The 23984-nt window shown below is 31.7% G+C and overlaps 1 protein-coding gene and 1 non-coding gene across 3 annotated transcripts in view; one reads left to right on the top strand and one right to left on the bottom strand.

Annotated features, from left to right (window-relative positions):
* Gsk3b (glycogen synthase kinase 3 beta) overlaps positions 1-23984 on the bottom strand; it is a 164844-nt gene that overhangs the window by 34204 nt on the left and 106656 nt on the right. For both annotated transcript variants that reach the window (XM_027935936.2, XM_027935937.2), the window contains exons 6-8: positions 21747-21853; positions 17210-17307; positions 1800-1895 (exon numbers count right to left, since the gene is read on the bottom strand). In XM_027935936.2, coding sequence (XP_027791737.1) covers positions 1800-1895; positions 17210-17307; positions 21747-21853 — 301 coding nt within the window. The remainder of the gene's footprint in view (positions 1-1799; positions 1896-17209; positions 17308-21746; positions 21854-23984) is intronic.
* Positions 2177-2304, top strand: LOC114093410 (small nucleolar RNA SNORA61). Its single transcript, XR_003582892.1, has one exon. It is a non-coding gene; the product is annotated as a small nucleolar RNA SNORA61 (small nucleolar RNA).

The raw sequence follows: 23984 nt of genomic DNA, 5'->3' as shown, positions 1-23984 counted from the left end.
TACACTGAGGATAACATGTGATAAATACTTAGATTACACTGAAAAAAAAAAAAAACTTTCTTTCTTCTTCATAAAAATAATGATTATTACAGAAAACAGAAATATGGATTGGTAGAACAAAGAAGGTAAAATCACTAATATTTTTCTAACCCAAATCTGTTAGCCTTTTGGAAGATTTTCCTGTGTTCATTCAATATACAGAATTCCCTGTGTTGTTTTTCCTTTAAACTGGCTGAAATCACAGTATACTACAAACCACTTATTATAAACACTTTAACTTGTAATAAGCTAATGGATCCAAACTGCAATTTAGCACCTAAATCCAAATAGGCTCCCTGGCAATCTCTGGGTTTAGAGCCAGGTGAGAAACTCCAGATATCTTGTGACTCAGATCTCAATTAAACCTTAAGTCAAAGATCAAAAGAAACCTTATCAAAGATTATTTGGTGCACATCATGAATTTTTTTTTAAAGGAAGGGAGTATACACCTTGGTCTGTTGGCCAACGAAAGCTATAACCAATAAATCTCTGGCACTAAAATATTACTGAGGTCTTGGACTTAAATAGGAAATAATTAGTAAAGAGAGGTAATGAGATTGTGAGAACTTTAAGAAAAGTAAATAGAATTACAATACCATTGAGAAGAACAGGAAGAGAGGGGCAGACATGCTTTGACTCTAGGTAGTGTAAATTATTTAATCAACAGCTCTAGATTACTTCAATTCTTGTTTGTAAAAGATCTATTACCAACTAAATGAACTTTCAATGTACAAAACAAATAGCTCTGTGGATATTTTTAAATATAGAAAGTGTCTGCTTGAAATACATAATAGAGAGTACACTGTATCTAATTCACAAAAAAACCATACAGTGACATATAATGGTACTTGGCACATTACTATAAGTTTAAAGACCTAGCATTAAACACACACACACACACACACACACACACACACACACAGAGAGAGAGTTTAATCCTGAATGTGTTACAGGTCACCTATGTAACTTTGGATAACTTGCTTGGTTATCTTTGGTCAGTTTCTGAATCTGTAAAATAAAGAAGCTAGAGTTCACTCTGTTTCTATTGTTTTGTTTGCACACAATCTCACAAATCAAATTGAGATGATTGTAATAAAATCTTTCTTAAAATCATTTAAGTATCAAAGTTTTCTAGTAAATTAATAATTGTGCTTTTAGAACTGGTTCCATTTAATGTTAAGATTAGGTTTTTCCAATGGCTTTTGACATCCTGTAAATACAGCAATTGCTTGTAATGTATACTCACAGCAAGATTACGTCTGCTTTTTAATCTTGCTCCCAAAATACCAATAGAAAAGTAAACAAGGAAAGAAAATCACACAACAACATCTATAATTAGGTCTATGTTTTAATAATTTAAACAAAGAATATAGAAAATATATGAAATGTATGTTATTATTTGTTATATAATATTGAAGTATGCACTCTATGTAAATGAAGAGATTAACTTCTGAATTTCAGGTTGTCAAATTTTATATGTAATATCCTACTCCAATATTTTAATGATATAGATACATAGTCCTTACCTTGCAAATGAAAGCCCAGGCTGGAAATTGTCTACAGGAAATCAATGGGAACAAAACTGTACACAGTCAATGAAACACTGAAGAACAATTACTCAACTATCTTTACATGCAGAACTGCTATGTGCTTGTATTCAGGCAGCTATCTAGTCTCAAAATAATTCAGTTTATAAACAACAAGAAATCCAAATCAACTATTGATTGATGTGGTTTCTTTAAAAACTAATTTTGACTCACCTTTGTCCATGGATGTGCCTTAATTTGAGGGAATTTGAATTCTGTATAATTTGGGTTCATTTCTCTAATTTGCTCCCTTGTTGGTGTTCCCAGGACCTAGATAAACGAAGAAAATTATTGCCATCTTTCCCCACATACTTATAGTCATTGTGTTTTAATGCATTGGTTTCATGACAAAAGAATTTCAAAGTTAAATTTAAAAAGTAACTAAGAGAATGGAGCAGACTTTTGGGAAAACATTTCAATTAGTAATTGAATTAGTAATTGAACAGCTCTAAATTACTATCAAATTTATACTATCTTAGACACAGATTTCTGAGGATAATAAAAATGTAAACCTGGCTCATTAAAAAAAATTACTAAAAAATAATCAAGTAACCCTCTGGTTTCCTTTCCTGTCAGATCTGATCACTGGTCTTAGCATCTGTGAAAGGAGAAAACCTAAGTTCAAGCTGGTCTTAGAGTGTAGTTTGGCATATAGTATGCGGGATAGTTTCAAACAGGTTTAAAAAAAAAATGCAGCAGATCCTGGGTTTTATCCTTAGCACTGCAAAAACAAAACAAAACAAAAAACAACAACAAAACAATAAATAAATTAGACAAAAATTTTAAAAATCAAGTAAGAATCAGGCATCACCATCTTTGTTCTATTTTTAAAAATAATCTGTCTGCAATTATCGCATCTGGAATGAAAGTATCTTTTACTCACTTTGTAAGGTATAGCCAAAGATCATATTACTAATATATTAGTCATCATTAATTTCATTCCATCACTGAATATTTATGAGTGTCCCCTGAGTATAAGGAACTATAGTATGATCTGTGGAGGACACAAAGAACAAGAGATTTCCTACAATAAACTCGCCTATTTGTAAATTTTCAAAAAGGAATAAGGAATAAGGCAAAAATATATTAAGTAATTAGAGCTATACTAGGCACTAAACAAAGTACACGGACCTCAGAAGAAAGGTATCAGAAAAAAATATTAAATGCTAAAAATGGGTACTCTGAAGAGAGATACCACATATTATTCATCTTTATAATCCCAGAATGCAGAAAAAAACCAAAGTTTGTTGAAATAAAATATTTTATCATTTACAATTCAAGGACAATTACATAGAAGGAGAATAATGCAATGATAAGTAGTGTGTGGTAGCAACCAGAGAATAATCAGGGATAGTTCTATAATCATCCAAGATAAAGCAAAAATTTTCATATTTTTTAGACTCCATTAAAACTTTCAGAACTTCATTAAAAATTTAAAAACAGTTCATCATGGATTGGGAGAAAACATTTGCAACACATATTCTGCAAAGTGTTTGAAATACATAAAGAATTCTTATAGTTTAGAAAATACTGAAGACACATCTGTATAATAAAACAAGTTTTATTAAGGCATTGATTGTCAAGATATGGAATCAACCTAGATTTTGGTATATGTACATGATGGAATATTATTCAGTTATAAAAATGAATTTTGCCATTTATAGCAATGTGGATGGAACTGAAGGACAGTAAAATATTCAGGCATATAAAGACAAATATTGCATGTTCTCACATGTGGAAGCAAAAAAAAGTTGATATCAAAGAAGTAGAAATAAGACACTGATTACCAGAACTTGGGAAGGGTATGGGAGAAGGAGAAATGGGAGGATGGTTAGTGGGTATAAGGGTGCAGTTGGTTAGATGGAGTAACTTCTAATGTTCTATAGCACAATAGGATTAAATATGGCTAACAACAATTAAATATTTCAAAATAGCTGGTAGAGAAGAGTATGGATATTCCCAATACAAAGAAGTCATACATACCTGAAGTGATAGATATGCCAATTACCCTAATAAGATGATTACACATTGTATATACATGTGTTGAAAATGCAACACTGTACCCCATAAATATGTATAATTAATATGTGTGAACCAAAAGTGAAGAAAAAACATTTCTTAAAAAATATTTTTTAGTTGTTAATGTATCTTTATTATTTATTTATTTATTTATATGTGGTGTTGAGGATCAAACCCAGTGCCTCACACATGCTAGGCAAGTGCTCTACCACTTAGCCACAACCCCAACCATAAGAAAAAACATTTTTAAAAAGACCTTTAAGACAGCAGACAAAATAACTTGGAATAAAATGAGTAAGAAATAAATGAAAAGCACTAAGAAGACAACTCAATAAAAACAGTCAAAAGACATCTCATCAAAGACAACAGAGAGCAAATAGGCACATGAAAAAATGTTCACCATCATTAATTGTTAGGAAAATACTAATTAAAATCACAATATACCAGTATGTACCTGACAAAAAGGCTAAAGTTTGACTGTACATATCATGTCTTGGCAAGGATGCAGAACAACTAAAGCTTTTAGAACTGCTGATGAAAGTGTACAATGGTGTAGTACCTTTGAAAAAGTTTCTTAAAAAGTTAAAATATATACATTTCATAAGATTCATCATTCCCACTCCTAGGTATTACCGAAGACAAATGAAAGCAAATATTTATACAAAACTTGTACACAAATGTACACAGCACCTTTTATGTAACTGCTAAAAAGTGGAAACAACCCAAACATCTATCAACAGGTAAATGAACAAATCGTGGATAATCATATGAAGAAATACTACTTGGTGATAAAAACAAACAAAAAACTAAAAAACATGAATAAATTAAAAAAATATATGCTGAGTGAAAGAAGCTAGACCAAAAAGTACACCTAATTTATAAGCCCATACATATGGAATTCTAGAAATATTTTTAGGTATAGTGACAGAAATAAGATTCATTCTGTCTACAAGTGGCTGAAAAAAAGAATTACAAACAGATACGGAAACTACTGAAGGTATATGCTTATGTTCATTATCTTGACTTTATAAATATATCCAGATGTCGAAAGTTATCAAATTGTACACTTCAAATACGTGCAGTTTACTACATGCCAATTATACCTGCAATGAGAACTTTCAGAAATTATATTAGAATACATAAAGTTTGGGTTAAAATAGATGGATGGGATATTCTGATCTGTATTATTCACTGGTATAAAAAAGTAATCTAGTTAACTATAAACTGACCTTTAACCATTTAAAATTTCTGAGTAATCTTTTGATATTCTTGGAAAGAAAATTTAAAAATGTAAAAATAATCTACATTACAACACATCTTCTAAATCCTATTTCTAACACTACGCTGGGGGAGAGTACTGTCTTGGGGGGGTACTAGTAATACATCTCCAACTATATACCCTCCTCTCATCCCTCTTGGAGTACATTTTTTGTTTAACAGAAAGGAACATGCTATCTGTATCAGGAAAGTAAATCTCTGGTTTCAGTAGCTATAGATAATAGACATTTATAAGCCAGGCATTGTTCATGCATAAAAGAAGGCTAAAAAGCATTTGTTTTTATTTTCAAATACAAGCAAGCACTTATATATTATATTATACTATACTTCAGATGAAGGGGAGGGTGTGTCTGTGTACAAGTACTGGGAGACAGGGAAAAGAGTAAAGAAGAATGAGGGAGTACTAGTGAGCCTATCAGTAATTTTGTTCCTCCACATGCAACTCCAGTTGAAAAAACAACAGGAATGAAATGAATAAATGAGTATTTATAAATGCATAGATTCATTGACCCTATAATCTGTTCATTTTAAGTTATATACCCTAACCAAGAGAAATTCTTATACATTTAAAACCACATTGTTCAAAGTAATAAACATTGATGACAAAAAGCAAAAAATCCATCAACAGAATTAATGTAAGTTGTTGTATAGCCAATGGCATATAAACTAGCAATGTAAATAAATAAACTGGAGCTATCCATCTTATGGATGATCTCATGAACACAGGGATGAATTTTTACTCAACAATGAATACCTATAGTATGACTGCCTTTATTAAAGTTCAAAACCAGCTGAGTGTAGGTTTTATATTTTTAAGTAAGAACACATGGAATTTCACTTTCCGTGCCTGGCTTATTTTACTTAACACAATGTCCTCCTCTGCCTATGTTGCTGCAATAACAGGATTCTTTCTTCTTTTCTTTTCTTTCTTTTCCCCTCCTCCCCCTCCCCCTCCCCCTCCTCCTCCTCCTTCTTCTTTTCTCTCTCTCTCTCTCTCTCTCTCTCTCTCTCTCTTAATGGCCAGGGAGTATCCCATTGTGTACATATTTCATATTTAATTTGTACATTCCCTTGCTCATGGATAACTCAGCTGACTCTGTATCTTGGCTATTATCAGTAGGGCTGCAATAAACATGAGATGAGAGCCCAGTTATCTCTTTGATATACTATTCCATTTCCTTTGGGAAATGGACAACAGTGGAATAACTGGATCATATGGCAGTTCTATTTTTAGTTTTTTGAGAAATCATACTGTTTTCCCATAACAGACATACTAATTTACATTCTCACTAACAATGTGTTGTTCTTTCTTTGCATCCTTTGCCAGCAGGTTCTTTTTTTCTTTTGTCTTTTAAAATATAGCCATTCTAACTGGGGTAATATGGTATCTCATTTTGGTTTTGATCATCATTTCCCTGATGATTAGTGATGTTGATCATAGGCTCATAAAAATGCTGGCGATTTGCATATCCTCTTTTGAAAACTGTATATTCAGCTCATTTGCCAATTTTTTAAAAATCAGATTTTTTTTGCTGTTTTTTGTTTCCTATGTATTCTGGATATTAATATCTTGTTTGATAAACAATCTGCAAATATTCTCTCCCATTCTGCAATCTGTCTTCATTCTATTGTTTGCTGTGCAGAAGCTTCTTAGTTTGATAAAGACTGTTTTTGCTTCTGTTGCCTGAACTTATGGGGATATACTCCCCCAAATCGTTTCCTATATGGATGTCTTGAAGTTATGTTTCTTATGTTTTCTACTAGTAGTTCCATGTCTTACACTTGGTCTTTGATTCATATTGAGTTGGCTTTTTTTCTTTTTACATGGCGAGAAACAGGGATATAGTTCCATTCTTCTGTATATAGGTATCTACTTTTCTCATCATCATTTATTACAGAAATTACCCTTTCTTCTATGCTTTTTGGTGACTGTCAAATAATTTGGTTGTGAATGTGTGGATTTATTTCTGGATTCTCTCTTCTGTTCCAATGGTCATATCCCTTGGCGGCTATTCATCCCCTTATAATAAATCAATCATTTCAGCTATACCTGGTCCCATCACATTTCTTCTAAAACTTTTCATTTAAATAAATTTATTATAAATTTATCCATGGATAAATATCAAATCAGGAATTATGAATTGAAAATTACCATCCTCAAAGAAATTCAAAGCAAGGAAGCATCTGACAGAAAGCTCTGAAATGTTTCTTCCACAGCCTTGTTATTTTATAACTGTACACAAGAGGTCGCCAAATTTCAATAATAGAGCTGTACAATCATAATGAAACACACTATAGATCTGATCTCACCAAGTACTCCAAGTACACCAACCACTTCAACTAGTGGGAATCCCCTTTCCATGTTCAAAGCCCAACACTTAGTAAAACTCATTTCACTAAATCAATTCACTTAATCAATGATTAAGGTGGTATGTACCTTGAAAGACTGAAGGGACATACAGCTAGGCTAATTTGTAATAAATTTAGTAAAAGCGTTTTAAATAAGTGAAGAAAATATGTAAAACAAGAATATGCAAAAGCTACTATAGGCATGATTAAGTAAACATCTTCATTTCATTTCTGAATAAAAGAACTAGATATTCAATTTGGAATACTGTTAGGTGGGTTGCCTATATCCTAAGTTTGGCAAATTTCCCTACTTAAAAAAAAATTCTATTTTAAAATATCTAATGTCTTCTAATGACAATGGAATTATTACTATATGTTTTATTTCCAGAAGATTGATGAAATGTTATCTCCTGTGGAATTTCCCTACAATTTACAGGTTTTTCTTTTCTTTTCTTTTTAAAATATCTATTAGATTCAAATACCTAAAACAATAAATTCTCAACATAGATTTGATTTAATTTCTACCTCTTTCCTAGACATGTTTTCGAATCTCTCAAGCACATATTTTTGAATTGAATTTCTGGGTCATAATGTAACTCAATGTAAATATTTTGAGGAAGGCCCCAACTGCACCATTTTACAATCCCACCAGCAAATGTTTGAGAGTTCCAATTTTCTATATCCTAACACTAGTTATTGTTTTAAATTTTAGCACTTCCAATTGGTGTTGAGCATTTTTTGTGTGATTACTATTTGTTTACATATCTTGTCTGGAGAAAAGCAGATGCTTTTTTAAATTTTTCAATTAGGCTGTCTTTTTATTATTGAGTTATTAAGAATTCCTATATAAGTTCTTGATACAAATCCTTTATCAGATGTGATTTATAAAAATTGGCTCCCATTTTATCTTTAAACTTTTTGATGGTGTCCTTTGAACCACAGGAGTTTTTAATTTTGATTAAGTCCATTATCTACTTTTTCTTTTGTCACTTTTTATGTCACATGTAAAAAATATAATGTCCAACTGAAGGGCCCAAAGATTATACCTTTTCTTTGTATAAATTTTATAGTTTTGGCCCTTGCTTTTAGGTCTTTGATCCACTGCAAATTCATTTTGTAAAATCAATTAACTGACCAATTATAATTGACCAGTTATGGGATGCAGTGATGTTATTATATACATACATAGTGTAGAATGATAAATGAAGCTAATTACTCTGTTCATTACCTTAAATACTTATCATTGATTTCTGTCTGATTGCAACTTTAAACCCTTGGACCAATGTCTCCCACTCTCCCTCTCTCCTATCTTCTGGTAAATACCAGCTTATTATCTGCTTTTATGACTTTGACTATTTTGGACTTCCCATATAAGTGAGAAAACACATGGTTCTGATGTTTCTAAGCCTAGCTTATTTCACTTAGTATAATGTCCTCCAAGTTCATTCATACTGTCACAAATAACAGAATTTCCTTTTTTAAAGATTGAACAGTATTCCATTATATATTTTCTTCATTCATTCATTTATTTCTTCATTCATTTTTGAACACTGAGGCTAATTTCATGTCTTTACTATAGTAAATAATGCTGCAATGAATATAGGAGTGCAGATATCTATTCCACATAGTGATTTCAACTCCTTAGGCTATATACTCAGTAGTGAGACTACATGATCATATTGTAATTCTATTTTTAGTTTTTGAGGAACTTCCATATAGTTTTCCATAATGTCTGTACTAATTTACATTCTCACCAACAGTGTATAAGGGCTCCCTTTTCTCATATACATATGAGTGTATATGGTATAAGTTAGGTCTAATTTCTTTCTTTTGCATGTGGATATCCAGTTGTCCAGGCACCATTTGTTGAAAATTCTATTCTTTTCCCAATGAATTGTCTTGAAATACTTGTTACCCCCCGCCCCCAAATCAATTGACAATAAAGAGGTTTATTTCTGGACTCTGAATTCTATTCCATTGATCTACATAGATACATTCATGCTACTGAATACATTTTCTACAGCTACATAAATAAGTTTAGAAAACCTATTATATGTTTTCCTGTGTGATTACTCCAACTTTATTTTTTTCTTTTTCAAGACTGCTTTGGCCTGAATAATAATAATAATAATAATAATTATTATTATTATTATTATTTTAACTGAATAAAATTTTATACTTGGAAACAAGTTCCTACCTTCCCTCAAAAAAAGATTACTATTATTTTGATTATGCAAACTACTGATCAGAAAGTGAAAAATTCATTCTTGGTTGATATAGATTCACAATACCTTTTTTTTTTCCTCTCTCCCTAAGTGAATCTAGACAAAAATACATGTAAATATATTCAAGAAGGAGTTTAAAACAGAAAGGAAGATGTCTGAATCTCGGGTTAAAAAACAACACTATATTTCTTTAAAAATATCATTCTCTTATATAACACAAAAATCCTGTAAACATATCACCCAGTTCTTGCTTTCTTTGTGAAACACTAATACTGTAAATTATTTGTAGCACCACAATCCAAGATTTTTCATTTTTCCTTATATCCTATATCAACAAAGTAATAACAAATTATTTTATGAACATGAAATAGCAATCTTTAAAAAATTATAAATACACCCATCTACAAGGTTGCTGTGCATACAGACACACACATATACACATATATTTTTCTTTTTACACTATCCGACTGTTAACAATCATTGCTTTAAAAAATATTGAACATTTTATTGCCCAAAAAAAAAACCAACAACAAAGTTCCTTAGGGTAAAAAAGGTCAGGTGTAGCCAATGAATGTTGTCAACTGACAGATTTCTATCATGCCTCATCTTCCCCTTTACAAACATTTTACAGATAACTTCAAAGAAAAACAATGTATTAACTGACGCCCTTATTAAACTCTGGTTTAGTATCTTAGAGCTCTGATTAAAAGATCATATGCCAAGAAAGGAATGTATAGGAAGTGAAAATCTAAAATGCTTGCTAAACAAAAATGGTGAAAATAAGATCGGACTGTACTTGAAATCAAAGGAATTAACCAATATACTCTTGACTGTATTAGTTGATGAAAAATGAAGCCTAGTCTAATGAGACTTCAAAATGATTTGATAAACTGATTACAATAAGATTTAGGGGTTGTTTTCTACACTTTGTGGCAATAAATTTTTATACTAGTCTTACACTAAATAATAAATATGACTTGATGGGATATCTGGATATCAAATTGACATTAAGGATCATAGTGTTTTCTCCAAAGCTACTAAATTCCAAGAACAGAGAATATCAATTTAGCTGATGATCAATCAGTCCATTACTTCAACTCTACTGGATATGGTTTGGTGGTGATAACAACAACAACAATAATTAAACTTAATTTCTAGGGTTAATACAGGATTAAATGTTGGAATGAATGTACACTGCTTAGCCTAGTGCCTGGGACAAAGTAAGGTCTCACTGAGTGACAGGCTTTTATGAATAGCAGTAATTTCTTGGTATTCAAAAATATAAGATTCCAAGGAGCCAGAAATGCACTGATTTGCTAAATTACACCATGAACAATCATCAAACTAAAAGACTAGGAAAACAATTATTTAGACAACATTTGTAACAAAAATTGTGGCTTTCTTAATTTAATATAACCGTTTTTATTTGTTTACTAATGAAAGATTTCAGTACAAAACCATCAAAAGCATCTTTTTTTCTAACTCTGTAATTGTAAAAAGATACGATTCCTTAAAACAAACAAAATATCAAATTCCTTAAAACAAACAAACACTATCAAAGAATGGTAGAAAGCAAAAAAATTTAAAAATGCTCTCCTTTCCCTTCCTCTTAATTTCACTCCCCACTGATAAAAATTTGAAAGCCCTTTTAAATCTTTTCTTACGGACAAACACCATAAGAAATTAAGTCAATCAACTTGGCTACAATAACATAATAATCAAAAGATGATGATTTTTTGTGGTGCTGAGGATTAAATCCAGGTCCTTTACATGCTAGGCAAGTGCTCTATCACTGAGCAACATCCTTCCAGCTGTCAAAAGATCATATGATCAATCACTTTCCTATACTCCAATTATAAAACTACAGGAAGACCATCCTATTCACAATTACCTTAAAAAAAAAAAAAAAAAAAACACTTGGGAATTAATCTAACAATGGAGTGAAGGGCCTCTATTATGAAAAGTAACAGAATGATGAAGAAAGAAACTGAAGAAGACCTTAGAAAATAGAAAGATGTCTCATGTTCTTGGATAAGCAGAATTAACATTGTAAAAATGGCATACTACCAAAAGCAATATACGAATATACCAATGATATTCTTCACAGAACTGGGGAAAAAAAACAAACAAACAACAGTTCTAAAACTCATTTGGAAAAATAAGAGACCCAGAATAGCCAAAGTAATTCATAGTGAGAAGAGTGAAGAGGGAAGGCATACAACACTGAACCTCAAATTATACTAAAGATCTACAGTAACAAAGACAGCATGGTACTAACACCAAAAGAGACATATATGACCAATGCTCACACAGAATACAGTCAACTGATACTAGACAGAGGTGCCAAAAACATACACTGGAGAAAAGACAGCCTTTTTAATAAATGGTGCTGAGGAAACTGGATATCCATTTGTAGAAGAATGAAACTTGACCCCTACCTCTCACTCCACACAAAAATCAACTCAAAGTGGATCAAAGGCCTAAGAATTAGATCAGAAACTCTGCAACTGACAGAAAAAAATGCAGGTCAACACTCCAACATATTGGAACAGGCATTAATTTTCTTTTGTAACCAGAGTTTCAAAGCACAAGATATAAACCAAAAATCAATAAATGGGATAGCATCACATTAAAAAGCTTCTACAGAGCAAAGGAAACAAGAGTGTGAAGAGTGAGCCTACAGAATGGGAGAAGATCTTTGTCACCTGCTCCTCAGGCCATTAGTATCCAAAATATGTAAAGAACTCAAAAAACTTAATACCAAAAAAAAAAAAAAAAAAATCAAACAGCCCAAGTAGTAAATGGGCAAAAAAACTAAACAGACATTTCTCAAAAGGAGAAATGCAAATGGCCAAAAAATACATTAAAAAATGTTCAACATTTCTAGCCATCAGGAAATGCAAATCAAAACTACATTAAGATTTCATCTCTATTCAGAATGACAATTATGAAGAACACAAGTAATAATAAATGTTGGTAGGATGAAGGTATACATACATTGTTGGTAGGCCTGCAAATTAGTGCAACCACTCTGGAAAGCTATATGGAAATTAGGAAGGATAGTAGAACGAAACTGACATTATTACCTTATGTACATATATGACTGCACGACCAAAGTAATACTATAACATGTACAACCAGAAAAACGATAAATTATACCCCATTTATGTATAATATATCAAAGTACATAAATGAATTCTACTGTCATGTATAACGAATTAAAACAAATAAAAAAATATTTAAAAAAAAACAGGAATGGAACAACAATGTGACCCAACTATCCCACTCCTAGGTGTAAATCCAAAAGATCCAAAATCAACATGCTATATGGTTACAGTCATATCAATGTTTTTAGTACAATTTATAACAGCTTAGCTATGGAACCAACCTAGATGAATGGATGAAGAAAATATGGTGTATATATACAATGGTGTATAACTCATGAAGAAAAATAACATTATGACGTTTGCTGGAAAACGGGTAGAACTGAAGCCCATCATGCTAAATGAAATAAGTAATATCCAGAAAGTCAAAGGTCAAACGTTTTCTCTAATAAGCAGAAGCTAGTCCAAAATGGGGAGGGGAGTGTGTGCCTGTGTAGGTGGGTTGGTGGGTTCCATTAAAATAGAGAGAAATTGGTGGAATGTAAAGAGGGATAGAGGAGGTGCGAGGACAGAATGGGATAAGCGAAGAACAGTGGGATGAATCTGACATAATTCTCTTATGTACATATGAATACAACACAGTGAACTAACTTTTATTTATAACCACAAGGTACTAATTAAAAAAAAACTATAAGTAAATAGCAGAAAGATCACTAGAGGAAAGGGAACGGGGGAGGGAGGAAGGGAAATTAGAGTAAATTCTATTCTACACTCTTGTATCAAAATGAATCCTAATTTTATATATAACTAAAAAGAACTAATAAAAAATTTTAAAAGATTATCTAAATCTCACTGTGTTTTATCTTCAAATTTCTTACATAAAGTTTCAATTAGAGATATGATTTTACTACTTCTTATCTATATAAAAGCTATCTATCTCAATGTCATAATTAATTAGTTATCACTGAAAAAACTAACACTTCAGTAAAATTGTTTTACAAAAGAAAGGAACTTTGTCACATAAAAATTTTATTATTGCAAATAATTTAATGTCACTATTTTCAATGTTAGCATACCAAATTTAGAAGATAGTTTTTACAACTATAATTACTAAAACTAGAGAAGCTACTGAAATTCTATCAAGAGGTAGAACTTTGACTAATTCTGCCCTAAAACTCTTTCTTTCAAAAGCAATGGTCAAATTATTACTAAAATATAAGTTAATGTTTATGGAAAAAATGAAAGTATATTTCTAGGCATATTAATACATTTTAAAATCTTACAAAAAGTTGTTTTCCCCCAACTCTCAGTTTTGTGATGTTTTAATCCAGAAACTGAACTTGGGACTGTAGTTAACCTTTCCTTACTTAAAATTTAAATTCAGAGAAAATATGAGTAAAACCTACAGCAATTCTAGGTCTGGAAGTGCTTCAACTTTAATTCATTTGGGCAATTTTGGGGGACATTTGTCACTTATTAAGAGAATCAATCATCAAATGTTGAGAAGCCAATGTCATGTAAACTTCTTTTGAAAAGCAATGTCACTTTACCTTAATGATATTTTTTTCAGAATCTTATTATGAAACTCAAAATATAATCATAGATGAAATCTATGTAGTCATTAAAAATACACTTCTGGACATGAGAAAATATTCATATTTATATAACTATTTTTAATAATGTGACATAGCAGTAATGATTGTTCTTTTCTTTAAATATGTGTGTGTCTTCTTCAATGAGCATATAAAATTATATTATAAAAGTAACTGTCATTAAAAAATATTACCCTTGGGGCTGAGGTTGTGCCTCAGTGGTAGAGTGCTTGCCTATCATGTGTGAGGCAGTGGGTTTGATTCTCAGCAACCACATATAAATAAAATAAAGGTCCATTGAAAACTAAAAAATCTTTTTTTTGAAAAAAAAAAAAAAATCACCCTTACCAGTATTACAAAAGCTTTCTCTCTTTTAAAAATAATCCCATTTCTATGCCTGATGGCAGAGGTGCCAAATGACAATGTTATGTCAGTGAATATATGTCTGGTACAGCTTTTTCCCAGACATTTGATTTTTCACCACACATATGAAACCACATCAGATATTTCTTGGGGTTTACTATGTCTACTATGTGTTTAGGAAGATATAAATCTATACTTAAATTAGAATTAAACTAGTATATGTTTAAGAAAAAAAAAATCTTATTATCCAAAAGTTCTAACAGAATTTTTCTTTTCTTAAATGCTGTGAAATCCAAGCCTCTTTTAGCTATACAGAGATCAACTGATATAAAATTCTTATCTGATAATTCTGTAAATAAAATTAACCTCAGAAAGTTATGTTTTGCATGCCAAAAGTGATTTTTCATGACTTTGTTTTATTCTAATTTGAATTTTATTCTAAATATTTTATGAAAGCTTTCTTATTAGAGGACCTAGAGGAACATTAAAAAAGGTAGCTAGCTGGGGCTGGGGTTGTGGTTCAGTGGTAGCGCACTCGCCTGGCATGTGTGAGGCACTGGGTTCGATCCTCAGCAACACATAAATGAAAAATAAAGATATTGTGTCCACCTAAAACTGAAAAATAAATTTTTCTTTTTTTTTAAAAAAGGGTAGCTAGTGGCTGGGATGTGGCTCAGTGGTAGAGCACTTGCCTAGCATGTGTGAGGCCCTGGGTTCGATTCTCAGCACCACATATAAATAAAATAAAGGTCCATTTATAACTAAAATAAATATATATACATTTTTAAAAGGGAATAGTTAGAATTAGATAAAGTTGTTCAATTTATAAAACTGTGTTATTCATGCTATAAATTACTAGCATGAACATCTGAGCCAATAAAATTTAATAAACAACATATACAACAACCACATCTACTTATATATTCCCAGGCAATTTCAAAATCATGAAAAGGTAATGATCTAGCAGCTTAAATTCAATTCAAACCTTTACTGAAATCTGCTTTGTACCTTTAGACATTAAAACATGACAATAAATGAAGTCCCTGCTTACAAAGTTTAACTGTGGCAAAACTACCACATAAAAAACTTCATGCAATTTGCTATATGATTATCCACTTTCAGTTTCCACTTAAATTCAGAGAAAGGTATCTATTTTGTGTGGCGTTAGCTAATTCCAAATACTCCAAGAGAATACCTATGAAGTTTTCAAAGGAGAAAAGAGCAAGCTAACAGAAAAGAAAGGTTTAACATGGATTCCCTAATTACCATAAAGACTAAGGGTTCACGACTATTATTTCAAAAACACTTGAGAACTGAACTGGGGATCTGAGACTGTCCTCCATGGAAAAGTCAAATCCATTCTTAAAGCTCTGATTAAAGTTAACAGTTTCTACTGAAATCTAAAGTTAAATTAGAAAAAAATTAAATTATAATGACTAAAAGTGGCACAAACAAGCTCTAGATAAAGGTTCATAAGATATTATGGCAGATACAAGGTATGGACTTACCAAATAAGTTGAGCAATTTCATTTGGATCATTTATGAATTAATTAATAACAAAATAAATCATTGCGAAATTTAAAAATAATTTGTATAGAAACGATACAATTCTATGAACAAATGTTTATGACAAATAGAACAGCAACATGCCTAAAGAATTATAGCATATGAGTTCAAGTATATCAAGTGAAAGCCTAGGGATATAAGAAATACTAAATGGCTGTACTAGAGCAGGGGTCAGGAAACCACAGAACCCACTCTGTTTCAACAGGGCTCAAGAATTAAGAATTCATTTTTACAGATTTGTAATCAACTTGGTGATATGGAATATTAAATTGAACTACAATTAAAGAAATATTTATACCTCCCAAAAAGCATTTATTCTTCTGATTAATAGACCTACATTACAAATAAAAACAATTGTGCTCATTTCCTATTACATTTTTATTAATAAAAAAGAATGCAAATATGTTTTCTATTTCATTATTTAAGTACATATATAACATCTTTGATTCTGCCTTTTGGCCCACAAAGCCTAAAATATTTTATATAGCTCTTAATAGAAATAGTTTGCCCAATTCTGTATTACAGCACTATTAATTTTAATAGTGGGAAGCATTTTTAGACTTTTAGAAAATAAAGAGAAGTCTCAGCTGAAAATTGTAAAAAATTTTATGGACAGTAAGGAAGATCAAGGATCTCACACACTGGTCTTTTCAACCACATTTGCACACAATGACAACTAGCAAAATCCCCTTGACTAAAAGAAAAAACATTTTTATAGAATGAAGTATAAAGCTTTAAAATAACTTGATTGTAGTCCTATGCTCAAATGCTTGAAATTATAGAGAATTATGGCTCAGCATAATAAAAGCTGATTTCTAGCTGTCCAAATATACAATGGGCTACATCTCAAAGTAGTAATCTAACGCTTTGAAACAGATCCCTTTCCTGCATCAGACACAGAAAATAGATTTTCCAGAATTATTCAACATGAAGTGGGTTCTTTTACCTGCTCTACACCTGAATTTGCTACATGATCTTGAATCACTTTCTCCATTTTTTTAAGTTTCTTACACATGTGTGTTTGTGATATATTACTAAAACAGCATCAAAATTACTTTCAGTTAAAAACTCAAATTCAATCTTCTCACCTTGATTATTTCTACCAACTGATCCACACCACTGTCCCCTGGAAATATTGGTTGTCCTAGCAACAGCTCAGCCAACACACAGCCTGCAGACCATACATCTGAAGAGAACATAAAGATTTATTAGACTCTGAAACTTAAGTTGAAAAAAAATGTATATATTTTCTAATTTTACTTAAATTACGCTGATCACAAAGCAAATATCACAAGGATTGTATAATCCTAAACAGGATTTTAAAAAATACAAAAAATTTCCCTAATTCAATTTTAAATTAGTGTTACACTTAACAAGGATGAAATAAGGCCAATGAGAATATTCCAATAAAGCATAAAGTATCATTTTCAACTACCAGGTCTTCAAGAGAGGATTAAAGTTCCAAAGCCACAGAATGACTGTGTACTTCTCTACTTAAAAACAGTCAAAGTGACACAATCTCTGCATGTTAGGAGATGCCTACAGAGGAGGAGCAATACAGGGTTCAAACTCCCACAGACACTGTGTTTTAAACCAATGAAAATTCTGACTTTTAAATGGTTGACTTTTATGTGAGATGACTGACAGAGAAATATGCTTAACTATATCATCATTCTAAATGCAAAGTAATGACAAAGACAGCAAGGTATATATTTCATTTCAATTTCATAAATCATCAAAAATAATTCATTTTTAAGTCAAAATGGGTATCCCAAAGAGAAAACTTTTAAAAATAATGTAATCAATAAATTGAATAACAATAAATTTTAAAAATTAATTTAAAGCACACATCTGGCTTATCTAGTATATTCTTGGTTTATATCTATTATCCTTGACTAATCATTAATAACACCCTCTTTCTGCCAAAAAAATATCTGAAGATAAATTAACTGATATAAGTGATCACTCCAGTTAAATTCTACTATTAACATTTCCTGCAAAGAAAAGCTATTTTTCAGTTTTCAGGTTTCTGAGATTCCTGGGTTTTGTATGTACCAAGACTGAAGTACTTTAGGGAGATGAACATATATTATTGCTATATCAAGACTGAAGTACTTTAGGGAGGTGAACATATATTAGTGCTAGATAGGTTTTTCTATCTACACGTAGGGAAGGAGAATAATAGTGAATGGTATGGAGATAGTACATCTCAAGAGGGATTCAAAAATCTCTGCTCAAGTGACTACTTTTATTGACCTAAAACAAGTCATAGATTTCATTTGAGAAAAGCCAAGTTGATTTTGTTCAGCTCCAAGTAATGACAGTCAAGACACTGGTTCTATAATGTAGACCAAGACAGTCAGTCCTATGTGTTACCTTAAGAAACTGCTCAATGGAACAAATGTGAAAACCTACTAGAGACTCTTTATTTCACTCAAAGCCAATTGTACTAAATTTTACAGATCCAAATGGAAAAAGTACATCTTACTAAATATTTTATTTTGATTCAAGTTTTAAATATTTCCTTCCTATCTGATTAGATAGAAGTTAGTGTGCACCTACTTTTTTCCTTAATAATACTGAATAATTCATCTCATAAGGCAAGGTCAGAAAAATTACTGGGGAATGCATTAAAAAAACAACGGAGAATGTAATAGGAGGATTCAATATAAATATGGAAAACATGAAATAAAATCAAGGAATACTATTACCTAGTAGTTCTGACCAAAATTAAAAATCAAAAAATTCGGCGACAACTATACTAAGTACCCTTTGATTCATGTTAAGTCAGTCAAAATACTAAAACCAGGTGTTATGGTTTAGATGTGGTGTCCCCCAAAAGCTGATGTGTGAGACAATGTAAGAGATTTGGAGGAGACATGATTGGGTCATAGTCCTACCCTCATCAGTGAATTAACCCTCTAATGGGATTAAATGAGTGGTAACTGGAGGCAGGTGGGGTATGGCTGCAGGAAGCGGTTCATTGGAGGTGTAGTTATGGAGTATATATTGGTATCTGGTGAGTAAAGTCTCTCTCTCTGCTTCCTGATCACCATGTGAGCTGCTTCCCTCTGCCACATTCTTCCACCATGTTGTTCTGTGTCACCCCTAGGAATAAAGCTGGCTATCTATGGATTGAGACTTCCAAAACCATGAGTCCCTAAATAAACCTTCCTTCTTTACAATTGTTTTCACCAGATCCTTTACTCACAGTGAGAAAAGCTGACTAAAACACCAGGGGGATACCACAACTTTTTTGTTCTTACTTCACAGGACAAAATGGGGAACTCTCCAAACATAAAAATTCAACTAAACAATAGGTTCACGCACCCCCCCCCCCCAAATGTTCTGGTCCATTGAAATTTAGTTATTTGGGGTTTGAGACACAGTGGCATTCTGTTTCATACTTAACTCTTATTCATGATAAAGTCATATTTCAAGACCATCTAATTTAACACATTTACTTCACAGATAAGGAACTTAAGGCACGATAAATGTAAACAACTTGTCAAAAGAAAAGCTGCTGATAGCAGAGCCCTAGACCTGGAATCCACCTTTAATTCCCAATGAAGACAACACTGTCTCAAAGTCACAGAATAACAGCTTCTTCAAGAGTCCATATGCTTAACTATCCTAAAAAGAAAGCCTTTGTTCTGATTCATTCATCTCTCAGTAAGATAATATAATCAATCTTAAGTGACTATCATTTCTAACATTATTCTTAAAAGTGTTTTAAAAATGTTCCTGTATTAGTATACTTCCAAATATCCTTTTTTTTTTTGGGGGGGGGGGATGTTTACAATTTTTTCAGAGCCTTAAGAGGCAGATCAAATCTAGGTTCGCTAGGGCTTCAAAATCCCTAGTTTATATAGACATTCCATGTGGTAGATGATAAGAGTTATGAGACTTTTTCGGATGAACCAAAGTGCGTTTATTTTAGGTGACCTGGGCACAACTCATTCCTGTGTCATTTCTGAAGATCATTAGTATCATATATTTGAATAAAATATAAAGTAGCTAAAAAAAATTCAATGACATTTCCAAAGACAAATAGGTAAAATTTACTCTAGGGGCCATTCAAATTAACAAATGCCACAGAAAGAACATCACTTTGCATTTCTATAGCACTTTCACTAATATTTTATGGACTCTCACAGACACTAACAAAGGAAGGTAGAACTGTTAATATCTAATTTCAATCTTACAGCTCAGCTAAGCACAATATTACAAGATTTGGAAGTCAAATCCAGGTTGAACTCAGGGAAAATATTCTTTGTACCACTTCTCATTTGTCTTTTAACATATTACCACATAACACAGACATTAGCATTACATACACACAGTGTTATATTCTCTCTCCCTTTGTGCAGCAGTTCTCAAAGTGTGCTCTGTAGAACCCTATGTCTTCTGGATATTTTCAGAGGTCCTGGAGAGCAAACCTATTTTCTTAAAGAATATGCTATTTCACTGGGTAGAAATTTGCACTTGATGGTACAAAACAAATGGTGGATAAAACTCTAGTCCCTTGGAACAAATGAAAATGTAATCCAGCATATCCCTTTTTGGCAAAATGAAAATGAAAATGTTAAGAATTTTTATTTGTATCATAAAGTCAAAAAGTTTCCAAAATTATTGTTCTTTTTCTTTCTTTCTTTCTTTAAGTTTTCAGTACTGCAGGGTTTTTGGGGGGCTGTGTATTTATTCTTTTCTATGTTCCAATTTTGGACTACAGAATTCTAATCAGAAAAAACATATAAGAATAAAATAATTTTTTGTATCCACTTGCACCATATATATAGCCTAAGCTTGCCCCTTGTTTCTTAGTTTCCTATTCATGTACAGCTGTTCATGTATGGTCTGTATTTTAACCAGGGTGCTAAAATGGGGAAGAAAAGGTCAATAGAGACTTCAATTAATTGTCTCCATTCATATCCTTCAATCACTAAACATCTCTGCTACAGACTTCTAAAGAATCAGTGAGCTGGACGCTGGGGTTGTACCTCAGTGGTAGAGCACTTGCCTCGTATAAGTGAGGCACTGGCTTCAATCCTCAGCACCACATAAAATAAAGAAAGAAAGGTATCGTGTCCATTTACAACTAAAAATAATTAAAAAAAAAAAGAATCAGTGATCTTGGTTGAACTGCTAATGATTTATGCTGACCTGAAGTTAAATAACCAAAATAAGACAGCATGGGATGAATTCAATAATATGGTCAGCCTGTTAATAACCTGTTAATTATTGTTAATAACCTGTGTTATTAACAATGAAATAACATTAAATTCTCTAACTGGCAATCAAGCTCAGAACTGAACATTTCAGGCAAATTTAAGAAAGGTATACAACTTAGGATTTGAATCATTAATAAAGTAAAAACAAATAGATAACCAACTATAGCTTTATAATTTTAGTACTCAAAAAAATCCTAAAGATTACAAAGTGCATTATAAATTCTTAAATGTAAAATTTAAATATATGTATATATATTTCTACATCTCATCTTTAAGAAAAAATATAGGTAACACCCTTCTTTCTAGGCCAGTGAAAGTAGATTGATAATAATGAATTGTTAAAACCAAGATGCAATTAATAATTATAAACATTATATTCAGATTCAGAACTTACCTATACTAGAGGTATAATCAGTGGCTCCAAAGATCAACTCTGGTGCCCTATAGTACCGAGAACAAATATATGAAACATTGGGTTCTCCTCGGACCAGCTGCTTTGCACTAATAAAAATATAAAAAATAAAAAGTGTTTAAAATTTAAACTTTAAAGGAACTTATAATTATCATGCACAATACCAAATGTTTATCTTTTAAGTTTCACATCATTCCAATCATCCAATATACAAAAGAGAAAATATGAACCATAACTATCCCAATCTACAATTTTCTCACATTTTTTTTCAGTAAAATAGAACAGAGATTTTAAAAGGCAGAATGGCTCAATTGTTGCCTAATAAAAAAGTGATTAAAAAGTCAGAAAAGAATAAATGTTGAATTTCTTCTGATTCTGTTTCCCAAATTCTACTTCTAAAATATTAAGATGGAAGGGCACAAAATGAAGAGACACCTCTCTCAACCAAAAGGCATGATAACAGATCAGAATAGAAGAAGGAATATTTCTAATTCAACATATCCTTACAATTTTACTTCTGACTCAGGATGAATATCTGAAGGAATACACACCTAATCTCTTTAATTTCCACATTTTGGTTTATTTATTAACTGTTTACATACTCATTATCCAATAAACTACAAAAAGATAGGCCTTAAACTTTAGGGAAGAAATTATTCACAACCTACAAATTCGGTCTCTTGTGGTAAGTCTATGTGTTCTCTTATTTCAACTTTAAAATACTTTGTAGTATGTATTTTAAACATTATAGTAAATTGTACTTAATATATTTTGAGATGTCTCTGAAGAAAAAATAAGCTGCTACAGAAGCTAACCATTTAAATAAGCTGCTACGAAAGAAGCTAACCATAATAACATCAAACATAGATACAGAAAATAAATACATGCAATAAAATTTTAAAAAGTAAGTGCCAAGAAAATTGTGACATAAAGGTACAGGAAAATCAGAATAACAATGGATGAAAATAGTCATAAGGATTTTGAAGTCTAGGCTTTCTTTTCTTCAATTTATTTCTAGTCAGTGATTACTAAATGACCTTAAAATTTTTTTACCCTTCATCACCATTTGGAGGGGCAGGGGGTACTAGGGATTGAAATCAGGGGCACTTGACCACTGAACCATATCCCCAGTCCTATTTTGTATTTTATTTAGAGGCAGGGTCTCGCTGAGTTGCTTAGCATCTTGCTTTTGCTGAGGCTGGCTTTGAACTTGTGATCCTCCTGCCATAGCCTCCTGAGCCACTGGGATTACAGGCCTGCACCACTATCCCCTGCTCATCACTGGTTTAAAAGTTTATTTTTCACCCTTTCCCTCCCTAAGTACTGACAAACAAAAATTACACGAATCAAAAATGAAACGTATTTTTATGTTTTCTAAAAATTAAAACATTTCATTTCAAGCAGAGGTGATAAGAAACTTTTCTACCTTTAAAAGTCCACTTTTTAAAACAAAATAGATTCCAATTACAGTTTAAAAATCCACTGCAAGTCAAATGGTAACAATGAAAGCTTTGTAGTCTATAGACTCTTTCACTACTTGATACATGTGTCTACCCTCTTTCTCTTACAAAATAAGGCTGTTTGTAAAACTCCCTACTCAAAAGAATTCTTAGCCCATGTAGCCCTTCAGCTACCTTCAGGTGCTGTTTCACCCAGTAAAGAATTAATAATAAGACATTAATACTGGTCTGTTCAAATCTCCACCAACCTAGTACCTAAGAGTATCAAGTGTCTCTCAAACCCTACTTGCCCAAAACAATTTTGTTAAAAACCAAGAAAGCACCTTTGTTATCAAAGAGTTTATAAAAATGCAGTCTTACCATACAAATAAAACCCCTGTTCCAAATTTATTAGAATAAAGTCTAGGCTTTCTTTTCTTCAATTTATTTCTAGTCAGTGATGACTAATGACCTTAAATTTTTTTACCCTTCATCACCATAAACTGTCTAGTACAGACAGTTATCCTGTTAGTTCCTCTCTGGTATTATCATTTAAAACAGTCTTTTGCTCTTTTCTGCCCTGAAGAGATCTCTCTGTTAACTTGGATTTTCCAGGTTTTTTCATCCTTATCACAAATTAGAACATAAAATATTATGTTCTAACAACATGGCCAGTCTCAACTGTGTTTTGACACTAAGAGAGAAAAGAAACTACTAATCTTGGTGTCACAGTCTTTTTAAAGTACTTAGCAGTCAATTATTCTCAGTGGGAAAGATATGC

The sequence above is a fragment of the Marmota flaviventris genome, chromosome 8, assembly GCF_047511675.1.
Source record: "Marmota flaviventris isolate mMarFla1 chromosome 8, mMarFla1.hap1, whole genome shotgun sequence".
Taxonomy (NCBI): Eukaryota; Metazoa; Chordata; class Mammalia; order Rodentia; family Sciuridae; genus Marmota; species Marmota flaviventris.
The sequence above is the reverse complement of the archived record's forward strand: the minus strand, read 5'-3'. Positions and strand labels throughout refer to the sequence as shown.